Source organism: Falco biarmicus, chromosome W (assembly GCF_023638135.1).
Source record: "Falco biarmicus isolate bFalBia1 chromosome W, bFalBia1.pri, whole genome shotgun sequence".
NCBI lineage: Eukaryota > Metazoa > Chordata > Aves > Falconiformes > Falconidae > Falco > Falco biarmicus.
Window position 1 is genome coordinate 440949 of NC_079310.1, and position 19098 is coordinate 460046.

Sequence of the window (19098 nt, forward strand, 5' to 3'; positions counted from 1 at the left end):
CAGTAGACTTGCATTCCATTGGGTAATTCCTTAATTAGGCAGATTTTTGAAACAAGTATTATGTACACAACAGACCGGAACGTCTCCTTTGGAGTCTTCCTAGTCTATCAGGTGATTGCATCATTAAGCCACACATGCTACGTAGTAAAAATCCTTATGAAAATTCATGACAGAAACATACTGAGCTTGATGCATGCTAATAAGCGAGAAACACACAAATTTGGTATCTTGACTTTTAACTCCTCCCCAAACTCCAAACAATTATAAATAGAACAATTTCTTTACCAGATTTTATTCTTAATTTTTAAAGCCATCTAAATAAACTTGCTCTTCCAACAGGTGTTGTGGGGGTCACACCTGAGTATCTTTCCACAAATTACACCTTGACATTTAGTTTACTAAATGTGCTTGTAGCATTCGTTCCTCCTGGATTGCGCCAAAACGCAGCAAAATAACCAAGAAAAAAGTGATCTAACTAAACTTTTAGGTTTCGGTTTGTTTTGTTTTGAAGTACATGATACACATTAGATTACAAATCAAGGAAAAAAATATTTTTTTGATTGCACAGTCTGGAAAAACAAAACCTTTCCCAGAAGAAGAAATTTAACTTGTTCAGTCCACAGTATAAGCACTGTGAAGTGGTTATTTTCTACAGAAATAAGACATTTCTACAATGCATTTTAAATAGATGCAAATAGCATCTACAATCGACTGTGTGGAAACATTAAAAGGAAGAGACAAAAAGTACAATATTACATATTTTAAAGAAATGAATGTAATCGTTTGATACTCTTAAAAGCAGAGAAAAAAACATCCTAAAATATTAATTCAAAAACCCTTTCCTGAAAAATGGACAAAAAAATTCTCAGGTTCATAGAGAAAATGAATATATGCAAGATAGTAAGGATAACAACAATACAATCCCTGAATGCCTCAAAATCTTCATGGTTTAAAAGGCATCCCAATTTTCTCCAAAGGTGGTGGCATCTATCCAGTCGTCCATGGCTAATTTTACACAGAATGCAAAACGTTATTTAAATAGGACGGTGCATTAAACTTCAACTATTTCTGATGCAGCTCTCAAACTACAAACCTATCTTTCTTCTATTTTAATTTTAAAGTAAGTTAGCAAACACTTCCTTCTTAATCCCCAGAGACTATCTATACAGTGACACAAATGCACAAATTTATGACAGTAACATAAATGCTCCTCCGAAGTAATGTGCAACATTAAGTGAAATCGTTTCCTGGAAAGATATTATAGGTATCTATATTTTATTTGCCATCTTAAACATATCTGGGTCTTTATGACCTTATTTTTAAAATGTATTTCCTTTTTACATTTCCTGGTGCAAATGGACTGCATAAATAAGCAATGTGCTATGAGGCTTCAGACTAGCCGATAAACCCTTTCAATTTTCATGCCAGCTTCTTCTTTTGTAATTCAAATCTGGCTGAAAACTGGCAGCTCTGAAAACTGAAACAAGCACTGCCACAAATACCTTGTAATGCTATCGACCTTGTCTGCCCATGCAGTGAGAAAGGGGGATGCATATGTGTCTGCAGTCATCCAGATAACACAACTCATTTTTTTGGGGGGATAACAGAAGCCAGCCCCGGACTGTGCACCAAAAGCAGTCATTACCAGGCAAGCTGGAGAATAAGTCTCTTCAAAATACACAGCGCATTTAAAAACCATATACAGGGCTCAGCCACTGCTTTCATTACCAATTTTAATTTAGCTCCTTCAGTTTGCCAGCCAGATAAACTCTTTAGTGCTGTTTTTTAATCTATTTGCCACATTTTATGTTTAAGATTATAGTAATATGGGACAGGAGAAGGAATCACTTTTAGAGGAAATAAAGAAATAGATCCGCTTATCAGCGCCCATCAGAAAGTTCATTAATCAGCCAGGCTTTGTGCCCCCTAAATTGAAAGGTTAAATAATCCTCTCAGGAATATTTCTCGGCACCACTGCCAATTGTCCGGAGAGAAGCTGCCATTCACAGCACTCTGGATCGGTGACAGGGTATTTTACCACTGTTTGGACCCCAAACAATGACGGACAAATGGCCTGGCTTACAAAGAAACCTTTTAGTACAAGGATGGAAAAAGGACCACAAGCTTTGAAGTGGGGTGGGGGAGGGGGGTGCGTGGGGATGAGTCAGGGGAGGAGGAGAAGGAGGAGACTCGTGCATGGGGATACGTAGATTTTATTTGAATGTTTATTAGGAGACCCGCCAAATGTTGTTATATTGCACCCAGGCATACGTGCCCAGAGAGAGCACGCGCAGGCAGGCACTACACGCTCGCACACTCGCTGCACTAAGTGTATGCATACTTACACATACATTTATACATTAATCTGAACACAAACATTTGCAAAGCCTGTAAAATCAGAAGATGAACAGAACTAAAACATGGTTATATTTATTAGCTAATACACCGGGGAGCCCAGGAAACCCCAATGTTTTAATTTTTACTGTCATTCTAGATGATTTACAGCTTCCTTTCTCTCTCTTTCTCTCTTTAACCTTTATGTTGTCTACTAATCACCTTTCACGATCAGAAGCAAAAGGAGGAAGTACCACATTTGAAATAACTTTCTTAGCGGAACATTCTTAACAGATATTTACTTTGAGGTGATTTCTGATTATAGCTAAAATTGAAGTAAACACAGAAAAAATACAGTGCTGCTGGAGGACACCAGATGCCAAAAGAGTGGTGCATCAGTTTGTTAGAAGAGGGTTTTTGCTTGGGTATATTCTAAATAAACAGTAATTCAAGCTTTTTTCTTTAAATTTCGTAGCAGCTAGGCTTCAATCTGTAGCATCCTTTACTGACGGACAATTTTACAGAAGCATTTTCCTGACATTGGCAACATGTTAACTGTGCATGTTGTTTATCAATTTTCTCATTATTTTTTCATGTGTTCTCCACTTAAGAGCATCATATATATTCAGTAATGCCATAATTATTTTTACCTAGCTTTTTAACAAGTGACATTCATCCAGCATACATCCTTGAAGAAATGTCTGGCAGTCTGTATACAACCATTAACGCACACAAGCTTTTCCATGTCCTTCTTGCACATCTGTTTTTGTAAATCAGTCTCAATTCCATGAAGTTTTTCCTTGAATACGACCTGGTACTTTCTAAACTGTCTACAGCATCTAAAAATGGATCAAAAGATTTCAGATTTCCGCTCTCTCACATCATGTAAATATGCCATTGATCAAAATTGTTTTCTCCAAACCAACTTTTAGGTATCTCAGTGCTGTTTTCTCTTTCCCTCCTCACACCATCATCAGAAAAGCAGAATTAATTTAATCGGGGTCTCATCAGCCATCAAAATAAGCCAGACAGCAACTGGATAGCACGCGCAAACCCAGTGCAATTAATTTTAAAGGAGAAGATATTTTGGGGTTACCATTTATTCCACAGAAATCCCTCAGCGTTTGCGTATCCTCGTGCACAGGCACCCACCACCCCATTTCGTAAGAGCCAAAGGAAGTTACAAATATGTTTTAGAAAGAGATTTAACTGCATAGTCAAGAAACAACATGAAATTACTTTCTGTTAACTACAAGCAGTTGCTAGAGGCAGAGAAACTGTAACTTGGGGGGGGCAGAGATAAAGGGGGGGAAAAAAAAAAAAAAAAAAAGACATGCAGATTTTGGACTCTGAACACCAGCAGTGACCAGTGACTCTCCATTTTGTCCTGGTCTACTATAAAAGTAGCAGCTCACCCTGTAATTGTTGCCCCCCTCCTACATCTGGGGGGGGGCAAAGCCTGCGCCATGCTCGTGCCGCGCTGGGCTGCCGCAGCACAGACCGCGATGCGGAGGGCACCGCAAAGGGACCACCAAAACGGGCCTGTCAGGCCAGGTGTGGACTGGGCTACAGAGTAAAATGCCTAATGAAGCAGCAGGTAAAAAAGTTTGCCTGCTCCCGGCGGAGGCGGTAAGACCAGCGAGGCAGCGGTGCCACACTGTTGTGATGCAAGCTGCTGCCAGCACCAGGGCCATACGGACATTGTGGAGCCGTACACATGGCCGTTAGGGTATGTTTGTCGAATGTTGATGTCACCCAAGTTCAACATTCAAAAAATAAGTTCAAACTGAGGGCCTAACTTCACTCCCCCAAAGCCAAAAATTCCGAGGGATGCTGCCTTCTTTTGCCATACGTGGGTGCTACAGCATACGTGCATATATCGTGCAAATCACCCACTGCTCTGAGACTTCTCCAGTGCTGCAGTAAAATAGCACCAACTTTTCGGCATATGGCTCTACGCTACTCATCACTTTGTATGGGTCTTCGGTTCCTTTGAATTCCCTTCATGCTTGATTTTTCAACATCTGAAACCAAATTCAAGGTAATTCTGTCATGGGGATAGCAACTTTCCTATTCACATGACAGGACCTAACAAGATGTATTAATATTATAGACATGATAGACCCTCTCAGAATTAAATCAGTGAATACTTTTAGGGAATCCTAATCTGTAGATTATTAACATGATCAAGCATAACTTGAGAAAGTTACTGTCTTAACCAATGCAAGCTTCTGGCTGCTCCTAACACACGGATCATTGACAAGATAAACTAGCAGGTCTGGGAGCGACATGGACGATCACATATGCTGATACCAGCGCAGAGCTCTGTAGGCTGCCGTTGCTAAATACCTGTGACATTTTACCATGCAAAGCATTTGGCTGTTAAAATGCAACAGTTTCAGTACTACTAAAGCACATAATTTACAAGCAGCTACTGAGTGGACATTTGACAAGTAAAAATGCCATTCCTAGTTAGGATACAGGCGCAAACAGTTTGTGGACATTTACGCTCTACTGACATTTCACATTTTTTCCACTTTGCAATACGAAAATGCACCAAAATACATTTTACGTTACCTACATGAAAGCGTAGTTTTTACATGTTTACAAATGTCTGATAGATCACAGGCAATTTTTGGTTTCCTATGGAATTTTGAAACTGACTCTTAAGTTCTAATAAAACAAAACTGAGAAAAAACACCTTTATATCAAGGCCAGAGGAATAGTTTTCAGGAATTTCAGGGAACGTTAATATGGATATTCATACACAGAATTTACTGCAGAAAAAGGGCACATGTTTTTTTCTCAAATAACAGCCTGTTTTTTTTAAATGCATTGAAAATCTCACTCTAGCTTGAAAATTCTATTTTCCTTATTTAGGTGCTTAACACTAGAACTAGTAAAAATTCTTTAAATGATCATATAGGTTCACCTTTTCAAAATAAAGGAGAGGTGAAAATTTCTACCAAATTTGTAAGCATTAAAGAAGACAATCATCTGAATCCCCCCCGTTAAAAGAACTGCATTTACGTATACGATGGGGAGCCATGCCAGCAATCAATCTTACCACAATTGTCCTGTTTTCTGTTTAATTAACCAGCTACCCAACAGTTTTGGTGTATCACAAAAATGTGTGTCACAACAATTTTGGCGCGTGTTGGGAGAAGGAGGAATGCACACGGCAGTTTCCACGTTGAGAACAGAGGAACTGCTGCCTGCAAGTTTGCAGGGGAGGGAGCAGCTCTCTGCAGTCATGGGTGCATCTTGCCACCAGGATTGCTGGCACTGCGTTTGAAAAATGTCACGCGCTGCAAAAATAGCTTCCTGGGCATGCAGGGGTCAGCTAACCACAGATTTAAACTTTCAAAATATTAAAATGTATTGATTTCCATGCCCTGCACTTCTCCTTTTCCCATTTAAAGGCAGGCCCAAAAGGCGTTGCTTTTGCAGAAAACACAGCGTTCCTTCAATAACAGTAACATGCATACTGCAGTCAGGGATTCTCTGAAGGACGCCGCTTCTCAAAGACAAACGCTTCGAGGAGGTTATTTGGAACCCCAAAATCAGAGAATTGGAAGTGACTTGGTTCAGTCAGCCAAGCTTTCTGTTTCCCTCCAGTCCCAGACTGCCTCCAGATATAAATCAAAGTGCAATTTCTGGTCAAGTTGTACTCAGTCTTTAGTGGTCCACTTCAAAAGCACCTTTTATTTTATTTTCTGGGGAGACAGATGAGGAAGAAGAGCATGAGCCGGATAAATGTTAAGAGGAAGCAAGGATGCTCTCTACAATGCCTACACGATTAAGGTAGGTGGCAGCTGGTGACGGCGCTGCTGGAAGGTTGCACAGCCCACCCGAACGGCCTCTGGAGTCTGGTCCAGCCTGGCAAGAGCTGGATGCTGACCTGGGGTAATGACCTTGAGCCCGGGCTGTCGGAGCAGACACCAGCCAGGGATCTGTCCTCTGCACTAAAAAGGCACCAAGACACCATTGCTCCTTCTCAGGAAACAAAGTGCAAAGCACAAAGATATGTCGGCATTTTACAGATAACCGCTTTGAGCCTTCTATTTCAACTTAACCGGCACACAAGACACACCCCCACCCCCACCCCCCACCCCTTAATTATTTGGTAGTCATAACCAGCCGAGGGTATTAGTTAAAAACTAACATTTTCATGAAAAGGCAAACTCTAACCAGTACTTTTTGTAGATGTTCCATATTTAAAGTTACTGAAGCTATTCTTTTTCCTGCAAATTTTAAAATCCAGTTTTCAAGTAAAAATTGGGAAAGAACTCTATCTAGCATGCTTTTGTACTGAAAGCAATAGCATACAGCTTTGTACACATAAACACACACTTACTTCTGAAATCCTCTCTCTTTTCTGTAAAAAAAAATATCAGAAAGGATACTGTCTTTCGTCAACTACAATTTCTTTGCAACAGAAAAAATATTTGGAGTTTATGCTTCTGGCAGCCTCAAAAAATATCCAAGACTTGAAAGAAAATGGTAACTAGGGAGAAGTTATAATCAGTAGGGGAAAATAAACACAATGTAAAATAAAATCCAAGGGACCCTCTAGACAGCTTACCAAACCACCTCTAACGTACTTAGTTTCACCAGAACAATTGTGCAGGGCAGGCAGGCATTTCAGAAGCATCTCTATCACAGAACGGCACTTGCACAAGCGGTAGAGCTCAGCCTTGAAGAAAGTATGTAGATAATTTACAAATAAAATTGCTGCTGGTGCTATCCAAGACCTGCCCTACCTCCTCCCCTGGCGAAAGAGGCTAGCACGCGTTTTTGGCGAAGATGAAATCTTCGCGTACCTAAGCACCAGAACGGCACCGCTCCCTCAAGGGCAAGTGTGGGGACAGCATCACCCTCCAGGTGTTCATGATTCCGCTACAATCCACAGGAGGGAAAGCCATCCTTACCCTAAATTCATATCCTCAGGAATTTTGGGTTGCCTTCCCTGTGAAACATCCTGCCGAATGGCTATGGAAGCGTTGGCACACAAGGACCCGCTCTGTGAGTCCGAAATACGAAAAAATACACTGTCTGTCACATAAACCAGGTGGTAATTTGACTGGAGTTAACAGAAATAACCTCAAACCACCTGGAGAGAAACTGGCCAAGTGCTGAAATACTTCACGCAAACGCAATGATCTCATGGTCCGCAGCCCCACGTCACGCAAAGACTGGAGGAGCTGGCACTGCAGCCATGTTCACAGCCACTGCAGCAGCCCCATCCCTGCACACGGGGAAGCCAGGCTTAATCTCCTCCTGAAAATACTTCTAAACCCATCCTTTCCCTCACTGCACAAAACCTACAAAGCTTCTCTGGAAACCAAATGCTCTTTCTCTCCCAAGCTTAAATGTTTTGGGTTTTTTGGTTGTTGTTGTTTGTTTTTTGTTTTTTGGGGGTTTTTGTTTTGGTTTTTTTTTTTTTCCCCAGAGTGAGTCAGATTTTAAGTTTTCCCTTTCTGCAAGTCACATTTGAAAGGATACAGATTGACTTTAAGCAACGCTGCTTACATTTTCATTTCCGAAAAAAAGTGGCAGGCCATGAGGAATTTTAATAATGCACACAAAGAAATCCGAGCGCAAAATTTAAACACAAAAGATGCATTGTCCCTTCATGTCTTTTACGCACAGAGGCCAAAACAGCCAATTCCTGGTTCACCTTCTTTTATGTAAGTGGATTAAAAGTAAGATTAACAAACTGTCAAAAAGCATGTTAAATGATAGCTTCTGCTAGTTAAAAATTCTGACGGTTCTAAAACTCTGTTGGTGGCCATCTTGGCCTAGGAGCTTTAATATATACGAGACTGGTGAAGGCAGGGGATGGGGGAAGGAGTCCTTACGTCCAGAGCAGTAGAGGGAGAGGAAAAGGTTATTAAAAATGAGCAATCCCTGCAGAAAGAAAACACCTAGTGCGAGCAGGATTTGGATTTTAACACACAGCTCGACACTGAGAAACACGTCAGAAACGTTTAAAAAATTGTGCTCTGCCCATTTTAGGGACAGAATTTCATTACTCTGCGGATATTTACTGAAGAAGACGCTAATACTCGCAACAATATCTCCTATTTGATTATCGCAGCCGCACCTTGCTCCCGAGCCGGCCCAGCTACGCTCATTGCTGTGTACCACAAGTCCCCCCCGAACAATGAAGCAGTGCAGTGTACGTAGGGAGATCTACGCAGCCAGCACGTCTTCCATTTGACATGGAAATACCGAGGTGGTCATTTGCACGTCTTCTGGGTACCCTCTCCAGTCCCGCCGCGCAGAAGGGGGCTGAGTTGCACTTGAGGGGGCCTCGCTCAGAAGAAGCGCAGCTTCACGCCTGAAGCAAAGCACAGGTCACTACGTGCTAAAAATAAATTTCCTTTGCATTCTGCCACGATGTCATCCGTTGGGTGGAAACGTGACCGCTCACGGCAGCGCAGTGTCTCTACCCGCACCTTCACAGGGCCACTCCAGCGGCAAAGTTAGGGGTCCGGGGCCCATTCGGCTGCAGAGCGCGAGCCGCTTCCTTCCATGGCGCGGAGCCCCGGCAGAAGGCCAGCTCCAGCCGCGCTGGCCACCTGAAGCCCCAGCTGTTGGCGGTCACGGCAGCTCCTGTACCTCGGGACCCCGCTGGCAGCCCCACACTGAACCTCCGAGCCCGGGGGGGCTGCGGGACCCCTCACCTCAGCACACCAGACCCGCTTAAAATGGCAGCTGCCACTGGGCATGCAGTGAGGCAGCTGGGTAGCCAGTCGGACTCAGAGGGACGCTATTGTATTTTTTCTCAGAATGAACCGCAAAACTGAACCAAACACATGAAAATCGTGGGGTGCCTTCATCTCCCAAGTTTTTCCACTGATGCCCTTTTTTTTTTTTTTTTTTTTTAATTTGAGGACTACAGACTGGCCTCCACTTCAGTGCGGAATACTTAATAAATGCCTCTACCTTTACGGCTGAAATCCTAAATAGAGGAGAAAGGGAATGAAAAGGCTCCAAACATTCTGAGGATGAAAAAGCCCTGCCAGGAGCATCCCCAATATCCTTAAGACGAAAAGGGGATGTGACGGCATGTCCTTTGCAGCACAGACTATATTTCTCTGGGTTTGTGGAGCATCTGGCATTTAGACAGACAAAGTTGTAATCTAAGCTTCCTTATAATCATGAACAAAGCGCTTTACAAGACCTTCACATGCCTCGCCTGTGAAAAAAATTTCACACATCTTATTATTTACACTGCAGTAAGCTATGATCAAAACTGTTTATCCTGGATCTGCCAATGAAGTCCTTGTGTTAGTATCTGAATTGAAAATAACTCCTTTGATAAATGTAAGCAGGTATCAAAACTGACCTATTTATTGCAAATAGATATCTACAGGAAGAAAAACTTAAAATATGTTTTGACAAACCTAATTTCCCTTTTCTGCTACAGGAGAAATACACAGAGAGCAGGCATAATGAAAATTATTTGTAAAAGTTTTAAATCACCATCTTAAAGAGGTTATTAAATATTATTTTAAACCACAGTGGGAATTGGATTGTTCTGCTGACTTTGATTGGCTCCTTGCGGAATAATTCTAGTTAACAGAGTTGAAAGAACAAGTTAAAAGAAACTAACTTCATCCACTTACAAAGCTTTGATTATCATAGAGCCTTTAAATTTAAGCTACATTGAATACAATATGATAATCTTTTTTCTATCAAAAGGCAAATTAAAATATTCTGCTCATAATCCTTTTTGCCATTTCAACCGCTCCTAACATTTCTTGCACTGGCAGTCTATTTTGGTTGGAATAAGACATTTCTGCCCATACAACAAATTATTTGTAATGTGCCAAAATTTGTCACCACAGCTAATGTAAACAAAAACCTACCACCATCCATAACAACAGAATGGATTTATTATTTAGTCATTGTTCTAGTCAATCCACGTTTCTGTGCAGGGGCTTCAAAAAGTCAATAGATGGCAGTCCATCTCTTAGGAAAGAGCCAGATAATGAATAAAATCACCAAAAGCTTCACAAAAGAGAAATGTGGAAGGCTGTGTGTTTTTTCACAAGCATTCACAGCAATTAACTAAGAATACTTCATATAATGCAAAACATTTAGACAAACTTTGTAACAGCTGCCTGCAAGCAACGTTATAAAAACGGTCTTTCATGGCAAACCTGAATGCCTTGTTTTATTTCCGCTTATATGTACCTGCATGTGTGACATCCATGATCAATTTACCAAAATCAATTTAAATCTAGGGGTTGTATCCATGGCTAAAGCACAGGAAAAACTCACTGTAGCCTTGGTCTGTTTGCTAATGATCAGGTAGCCTCTGCAGCACAGCAACAAACACGACACTACCTTTCTTCAAACTTCTGTTTCTTTTCTTTAAACTGTAACCCTGCTCGTCCAGAAATACTTTTTCTAAACCAGGAAAACTATAAACTAATTTCTGTAGTGAAATACTACTATGCTGATATGAGAGTAAAAGACCTCAGCTTGTTAGTTAATGATCCTATCATTATATAACATACATTATTGTAACGCAGAAGTTTTGATCCTTGTGAGAACACTGTTTACTTTTGTTCTGCTTTGGGTGCAAAAGAGAATATTTAAATGGAATAATAAAAGCTGGGACTCACATCTAAACAATTCAGACAATGAAGTTTCTTGAGGTTTAACTCATTTTTCTGTATCACAAACGTCCTTCACCACACAAATTTTTAAATTCCACACTTAATCTGACTACTAATGTAACTTTGTCACTCAAAGTGAGCCTTCCCAGGCAAAAAATGGAGATGTGCAAAGCATTTCCCACATTATCAGAAATGTTGATTATTTACAGATAATTTTCAGTTCACTGCAAAATAAAAAAAAATATTTATCAGTAGCTAGGGTCTGACTCCATGTCAATTTGTCTTTGCGTGCCCACATTTGACCGCATTTCAGAATGTCCCTAAAATGCACTAAGAATTTCCAAATTTTAATAATACACTCGGTACTCGTAACAACTACATTTTCTAACAAGAGCTTGTTTTGACAGATATTTCTGGCTTTATACTAAGTAAAGTGTAAACTCCAAAGCTTTTCTACAATATTCACAGATAAAATTTCCTACCTCAGGTACCTCAAATTCTGCCCTAGTAACCACTGGGTGAGGTTTTAAGCTCCCCCACACTTTTTTCCAAAAATATTTTTTTTTCTAAGTGTTGATTGCAACTCATTTTTGGGGGGAATTTTCAATGGCAAGCAAGACTAAAATTAAATAAAAACTTACACCTCAGTAAAAAGAGAACCCAACATATTACTACATCTAATATACCTATCTGATTATTAGACTCCAAACATCATAAACAATTCAGAAATAGTTTTCACATGCAATCTTAGGAATTATAATGAAAGACAGTATTTACTTTTTCCTTCATGCAATTTTAAAAAAGCAAACAAAAATACTCAGTGAATGTACCTTTTGCTTATAATGGGGTTTTATTTTGAAAGTCTATACCAATTCTGTTTAAAATAAAAGTAAATGCTCAGAACGCGTGGAGGATTTCCAAAGCAGATCTTTGTTTTAAAACCATTATGCAGAAAACAGAAGCGAGAGGTTTTAAGAACCGATTTCTCCTGTTCATTGACTTTAGAAGCAAAACCAGAAAAAACACCATTCCACTACCATGAAGAGGTGGAGGAAATTAATTATAAAGCACATCCCATTTATTGCTCCAAAGAAAAAGCCCACACCAAAGACGCATAAAGAAAAGTAGTGGACAAACTTTTCCACTTTGTTTTGAATGGACAGCAGTGATTAATTGTAACAGCTAAATACATACGAGGTTGATCTGGAGAGCAATGACAGCAAAGGTTCAGATGAAGTGCAAAAATCCTAATCTTCAAAGGTGTTTTTATGTGCAATAATTTTATAAATAAATATGTTTAAGATTTGTGATACCAATCCATTGAATACCGTCTTCACCAGTTAAATACTGTTCCAGGTTTAAATATCAGCCAAATTTATGCACATTTTGTTTTATTTTTATCTCTGTTTTACATAGGAGGAAAAACCTTAAGTAATACACTGGTACAGTTCACAAAGTGCTATTTTCTTGTCTCAGTGATTACAGATCAACTAATGCAGGCCAAAGAGGCAGCCATAGCTATATCCTTACCAATTAGAAATCATTCTGCAAAAGTTTATAAAGTGTATTTGCTCAATTTAGCATCTCCACTCTAGCTGAGGTTTATTTTACTCATTTAAAAAGAAAGCTTTGTCACACACAGTGATTAATTACCAGCATCTGGGATATCTGAGATGGGATTATTGCCTCTGCTCTGCATCTCAACTTAAAATTTAACCCTCTTTATATGTGTAAATGTAGCCACCGAGAGGAGAGAGTGCTGCAAGGCACTCATTTAATGATTACAATATTAAAATGAAATCACAGGTTCTAAAGATGTTTAAAAAATAGTGACAGTGTTTCATTGCATTCTTCAGTTCAAAAACTCTTCAGATGTTTATTATCTTCTCACAGAAGATGCTTGTCTATATTTTATGGTCAGCAGTTCACAGAAGAGTAAATAGGTTGGGTGTAGAAGAAAATAAAAAAGGTGTTTCTACTTACTGTTAGGTGATACTGCCTCCATATTTCTGGGCAAGCCTGGAAAATAAAAATATTGATCAGCTAGGAGCATGAAACAAGGTGCTTTACAGCCTGTTGGTTTTGGCATAACACAGTATCCACCGGTGTCGGTCACAGGAAAATAAGAAGCTTAACTGAAAGGGTCTGCATTTCAGCTTCAAAAACCTGGCTAGACAGTTTAATTGAATTTTACACTGGTTTAACACACTCCCTGCCATTGTCAGAAAGCCAGTAACAGTTTTCTCTCTCCCCTTCTTCTCTGAAGGTTAGAAGTTTGGGACAGTAATGTGCTCTTAACTGTAGTAAGTATTAATACTGCAAAACAAACAGGAATGAATTTAAATTCTACATTTTCTGACATTTTATATTTACAGAATGTTTTGGAAATTAAATCACAAGGTACCTTCCTTTCACGGAGGAACAGAAATATTTTAGTATTTTTGTACATATCTCTTTCCTAATCAAAATATAATTGTTACATGTAATAATCCTCAGTAGCCTAACGTCAGATGAGTTGTAAACAAGAGGCATAACAGATTGCTTTAACGTTTCTATTTTTACAATGGCTTACTTTATTTTTTCTTTCTTTTTTTTTTTTTTTTTTTAAAAACTTGCCAGACTTGCAAACAAACTTGTAAGTGCAGCCCTTCGTAAAAAATTTCGCAGAGCAGATTTTTGAATCACAGCAATAACACAATAGACCCGAGGAATACAGAAGAGAGAGGAAAGAGGAAAATGTGGATCTTCTTCTACAAACAAAATCAGACTGTGTTAATGATCAATAAGACAGAGGTTACTTTCTCAATGGTTCTTAATATCTTCAGGAAATTTACAATATTTCTGTCTTCCACAATGACCCCCAAGCCATAAATAAACGCAAAAAATAGTGGTACTTTGTCTGTTAGCCATTTAAGTGTTTAAGGGAGTGTGCACACGGTTACTTCAATGGAGGTCTTGCACTTTTGTTTAAAACATTTACCCTTTTATGAAAATAGCTCCTTAATCATTTGAACAGTTAGCAATTTGGTTTGCCAATCTCAATTTTCAGTATTTTATGAAGAAATATTAAGTTATTCCATGGCTTCTACATAATACGCTGTAGCTCCAATTTCAAACATTGAAGCCTCATGACTACTTGCAAATGAGTACTATTAACATTTCTTTAGATTTCTAATAAATTTTTCACTCATGCCTAAATTCTGGCCTTCTTTTCGTCTGACAGAGCATGTTAATTAAGAAAGACCCCACTCAGCAACCGATACCAGCAACTGAACCTCTCAAAAAATAATCCAAGTTTTTGACTGTCACTCTACGGCACATACAGCATGTTTTTCCCGGATGTGATGGAAATTATATTATTTATTATTCATTCCATCAGTAACACCATTTTCTGGCGAAAAATCTACAATCTGTTCTGTGTAATAGTTCGACATTCCTCCTCTTACTCAAATTCTGCATGTAAATATTTGAGTTTTATATTAATATTTCTATAAAGAAAATGTGTGAAGTACATCAGATCTCTAGCAGAGGAACAGGCTACAACATTTGACAGTTTGAACACACTCAAGCTGTCTTCGAGTGCAAACAAAAGGATTTTCCTCTGCTTTGCTAACTTACGTGGGATTTGAAGGCGCGATACATGAACAGTCTCTAGCGTATAAAAATACTGTATCAAGGGCTTTGCCTTCTCCCTCAAACCTGTAAAAGGTTTCAACTGTACAGGAGACTTTTGCTGGTTTAGCACAGGGGTAGCAAGCACTTATTTATACATTAGTTCTGGATAGTTTTCGATTACCACAGTGTCCCCAGACTAATATGGTTGAAAAATCACAGTCAATGAGTTGTCATATACCGGCAAAATGCCACTCTGTGATATGACCTTTACTCGCACAGCAGCTATTTACTAATATTTAAAAAAAAACCTCCAAACCACTTTATTTTTTAATTATAGTTTGGTTGGGTTTGGTTCCCCCCCCCCCCCCCGCCCTTGCTCTGGACACAAAGGCATCACTTACAGCGAAAATCCGTAACTTGGAGTAGGAACGTCCAGTTGGCACAGCTCTTACCACTCTTACCAAAACACCAGGAGAGGCACAGTCCCCCCCCCTCTGCAGTGCTATCAAGAGGTAGGTTTTATCATCGCCATCTTTTAAGGATGTTTTATGGCTGTGGGAAAACTTAGGGGAGGTAGGAAGAAGGTGGCAAGGGAAAATTGGCCAAGCATATTTCTTCATTCAGATGGTGATTCAGTGCAATACTTTTCATGGTCACAATGATCACTTACAAACTTCAGAAGTTGAATACAATAGTTGAAAAACGGATGCCTGGCTAAACAACTGCTTTTTAGCAACAATGCTTTTAACTAGGAGTCTTATTACCTTGCATCAGCTCAGAGTTATTGTCTGCATCTTCTATCACAGGATGACAAAATGTATAATTAACAATTACTGCCAAATACTGGCTTCTCAAATGAAGCAAAGAGGTTCGCTATGGAAGACAGCATAACCAAATACAACAACCACCGAACCTGTGATTTTTCTTATTTATTTAAAAGTACTTAACCATGAACGGCCCTCATATAAAGAAAAGCCCTCGTGGTACACAACCATGATGGTAGCGTGATGAACTGCATTAAAATAAAATTGCATCTATTTCCTGCCCCAGTGGTCTGACCTTACGAGCATGTAGCTGTACCAGTGCAGAAGGTGCCTGCGGCGGCTGGCAGCGCTGCCACAGCACAGCCGCAGGACGCGCTGGCGAGGTGCGCTCCCCCGCACCTTTTGCTGTGCCCGCCGGCCTCTCGCCGCACGAGTGCTGGGCAATTAATTTTCCCAAATCCGCGCTGTTTTCGCTGCGGCCCGCATTCAGTTAATTTGGAAGGGTGATTATTCATATCGGAGCCTGATCCGGCTCAGGCTGCCTCAGCAGATGAATCGAGGCTGGGTACCGCACGTTTTGACCCGTATTGAATTTTATCAGGTGCTAATTATTGTTTTACCAGAACAACGGCTTAATGCATCTGTTGTTTAATTCCCACTTCCCCATTCTCAAACGTGAACATCAAAGAAAATAAAACACTCAATCTCAAACAGCCCCTGACAGCAGACCAGGACTCGAGTGCTCAATAGACAAGGCCCTTGCCACCAGTTCTCATATTTCCACAACAATGAGCAAACACAAAAACAGCACTAAGCGGCCTTTCCTCCTTTCCGCTCCCCTTGGCCAGTCGTCTGCCTTGCGCCGAGAGGGCCCTCGACGGCAGCCCTGCTGGGAGCGCGGCGCGGGGGAGAGGATTAGCCTCGCTAACATGCGAGCATTTGCAAAAGGGAAGGAAAAACCCCGCTACTGTATTTGGCGTATGAATAACCAAAATGCACGCGCTGACAGGAGACCAGGACGGGCCTGCAGCTCCCCGGGAGAAAATGTAGCTGTGATGAGTGACAGGGCTTTCAGGAAATATGTTCACAATCACAGACAGTGAAGGCCATGACCTAGATCGTTTAAGAGCTTGTCTTGTCAAATTATCAAAAGCTTCTTCGTCTCTGAATAAAGAGTGACATAAGTGAGTGTCAGAAAGCTGCAGGCTGACAAGCCAAGCATACAATAACAGCATGCACGTCACATACTTGCCGAACACCGCCACGGCTAGCGGCAAATCTTAATGAGAGCGCGGCTGGCCCAGGAGACTTGGGTCCCTGCTGGCACAGCTACTCATCTCGCAAAAATCCTTCAGCTCCAAGTCAGTTATGGTCTGACACGACGACTACAATTACTAAACACAACTTTTTAACAGAATCCTCTGGTGCTTTGTCAAAGCGGCGGCTGCTAGGAGCTGCCCCACCGCAAGCCACCACAATAAAACAAAAGATTTGCCAAAACACGCACTTTTCATCACCTCCGCATGGGAACTGCGGCAGAGAGTGCACAATGCTGCTCTTCAAAACCACTCCTGCACCAGCAGATGTCGAGACCTCGAGCCGCGCCGCCCGCGCAGGTGGCTGCCACTGCTAGGACAGACGCCAGTGCCCACCGGGCTCCTGGCAACGTCCGCTCGCGCCAGCCATGAGGTGGGCACCAGTGTGCCGTGAGCGTGAAACGTGGGCAGTGTTGTTGGGGAGCAGGGGGAGAAGGGCAAACCCCCCTCTCCTTCTGTCTCAGCACCGCTGGCAGGAATGGCCGCCCGCCAGCCCCCATGGACTGGTGCCCATGCCTCCAGCTGCGTCTCGGCCCACCGGGGCTGCCACATCCTGCAGGACGCACCGGCACGCTGCCCACAAAGGCAGAAGGAAATCTTCCAGAAGAGGTGGTTTACATGGCCAGGAGACACAAAGAATATGCTGGCCAAGATGCTCGGCTGATTCTCGGGAAGGAGCACGCCTTACTGGGTCTCGGGGGTGTGCAGACAAAACCTTACGAATGGGGCCAGCAGGCATGGCATGGCTGAAGAGTGACAGGGGCCAGGGTGCTGCCGGGGTAAGCTCAGGCGTTACCCAGCACCTGCACGACATTTTTCCTGAAGGCGTACAGGGATGCGCTGCTCTGCCTGCCATGTTTGCCTCCTCCCTGCCACGTCACCCTGGTTTTGGAGTTCTTTTCCCACCCTTGCAGCTGGCAGGCAGGACTGGAGACCACGAGCATCGTGACACCCACCCAACTGCCACCAAACCGGCAGAACACAGGGTGTTCACAGCCTGGGGCTTGCCGCATATATATACAAGAGCATAATTATATATATACATATATAAGTATGTGTGTATATACACGTATACACACACAGAAATATGGATACACATGTCTATGCGTGCACATGTCTGATGTGCTTTTTTCTAGGGGGAGCAGTGTATGGTCAAGTAGAGCTGCACTTGAAACTTTTGAGCAGCTCTGCTACCTGCTCCTTTGATGATCTTCCTAAAGAAAGCACACGAGGTTGAGCTGCTTCCAACAGGACTCCGTGTAAAGATGATTCCATACATTCTCAGGGCTGCCTTGGGGAAAGAGACTGACCTAAAATAATAAGAGTATTACCCTGAAAATGTTTTAAATAACTTTGAACATTTTCAAATCAGACTAGGCAAAGTATCTTGAGCTGCCTCACAATCACTTCGGGACAAAAGCATGACTGTGGAGAGTCCCTCTGAAACACTGGGCGCAGGAGCTCGTTCTGCATGCTTTGTGTCACAGTAAAAGAGAATAAATTTTCTGAGAAAGACAAAACCTTTTTGGAGCATCCAAAGTACTTGATAATGGCTCAAAAAAATTAGAGAATATATTAAGTCTTGCCCCCCCCCCCCCCTATTAAGCTCTGGTCTATGAAGGCTGCAGTAGCATTTCAAGAGAATTTTGGAGAGCTTTGGGGAATGTTGGACTCATAGAGCCCCAGGTTCAGAGCAAAACCTGTTGACCTGCCTCCACCTCCTATGGACATGGAAGAAACAACCCAACAGGCAGGCTGATACAGAACAGTCACAGTGAGTGGGCTTGGGAAAACACTTCCAGGTTTTTGATGAAATGCCCCACGGAGGACTTGTAATCCTTTACAGAAAAGTAATTAGCAGAGGCACAGAAATAAGAACCTGTTACTATGATCAGTTTACAGAGCTGTCTACGTCAGACCACCTGCCCGTGGTCGCTAACTGCGGCCATAAGCCAATGCTCATGGAGCTTAAAACCAGGGCAAGCACGCACCCTTACCCCAACACTCTTCCACACCCAACTGTGCAAGCTGGATGAAGTTTCTGTGCGTTCAATCAGTCCACGCTTTCTCTTCCATGAACTGCTCCTGCCTCCTCCAGAACCAGAGCAGACTTTCTGTATCTCCTGCATCCCTTGGTAAGGAGTCTCACAGGTCTGCTACTGACTGCATGACGAGTGACCTCCTTCTGTCTCTTCTGAACTGAACTCCTACTGCCTTCATCCCCTAACTCTTGCACTGGAAGAAACAATGAACAATTGATCCATAACCACTGTCTCCCACCACGGATGACTTTGAAGTTCTTTACAGACCCTTCCCTCTGTCATTTCTCTTCCACGCTGAAGAGCTGCAGCTGTGCTGAAGGATGCAGAACAGAGGGACCAAAGTTGCACCCAGGTGTCTGCTGCTCTTCTGGTGATTCCGAGCATTTCACCACCT

At 41.7% G+C, this 19098-nt stretch overlaps 1 protein-coding gene across 4 annotated transcripts in view; it reads right to left on the reverse strand.

Annotated features, from left to right (window-relative positions):
* Nucleotides 1–19098, reverse strand: part of LOC130142011 (zinc finger CCHC domain-containing protein 7-like) — a 124607-nt gene that overhangs the window by 16783 nt on the left and 88726 nt on the right. For all 4 annotated transcript variants that reach the window (XM_056323403.1, XM_056323399.1, XM_056323401.1 and 1 more), the window contains exon 8: nt 12951–12986. In XM_056323403.1, coding sequence (XP_056179378.1) covers nt 12951–12986 — 36 coding nt within the window. The remainder of the gene's footprint in view (nt 1–12950; nt 12987–19098) is intronic.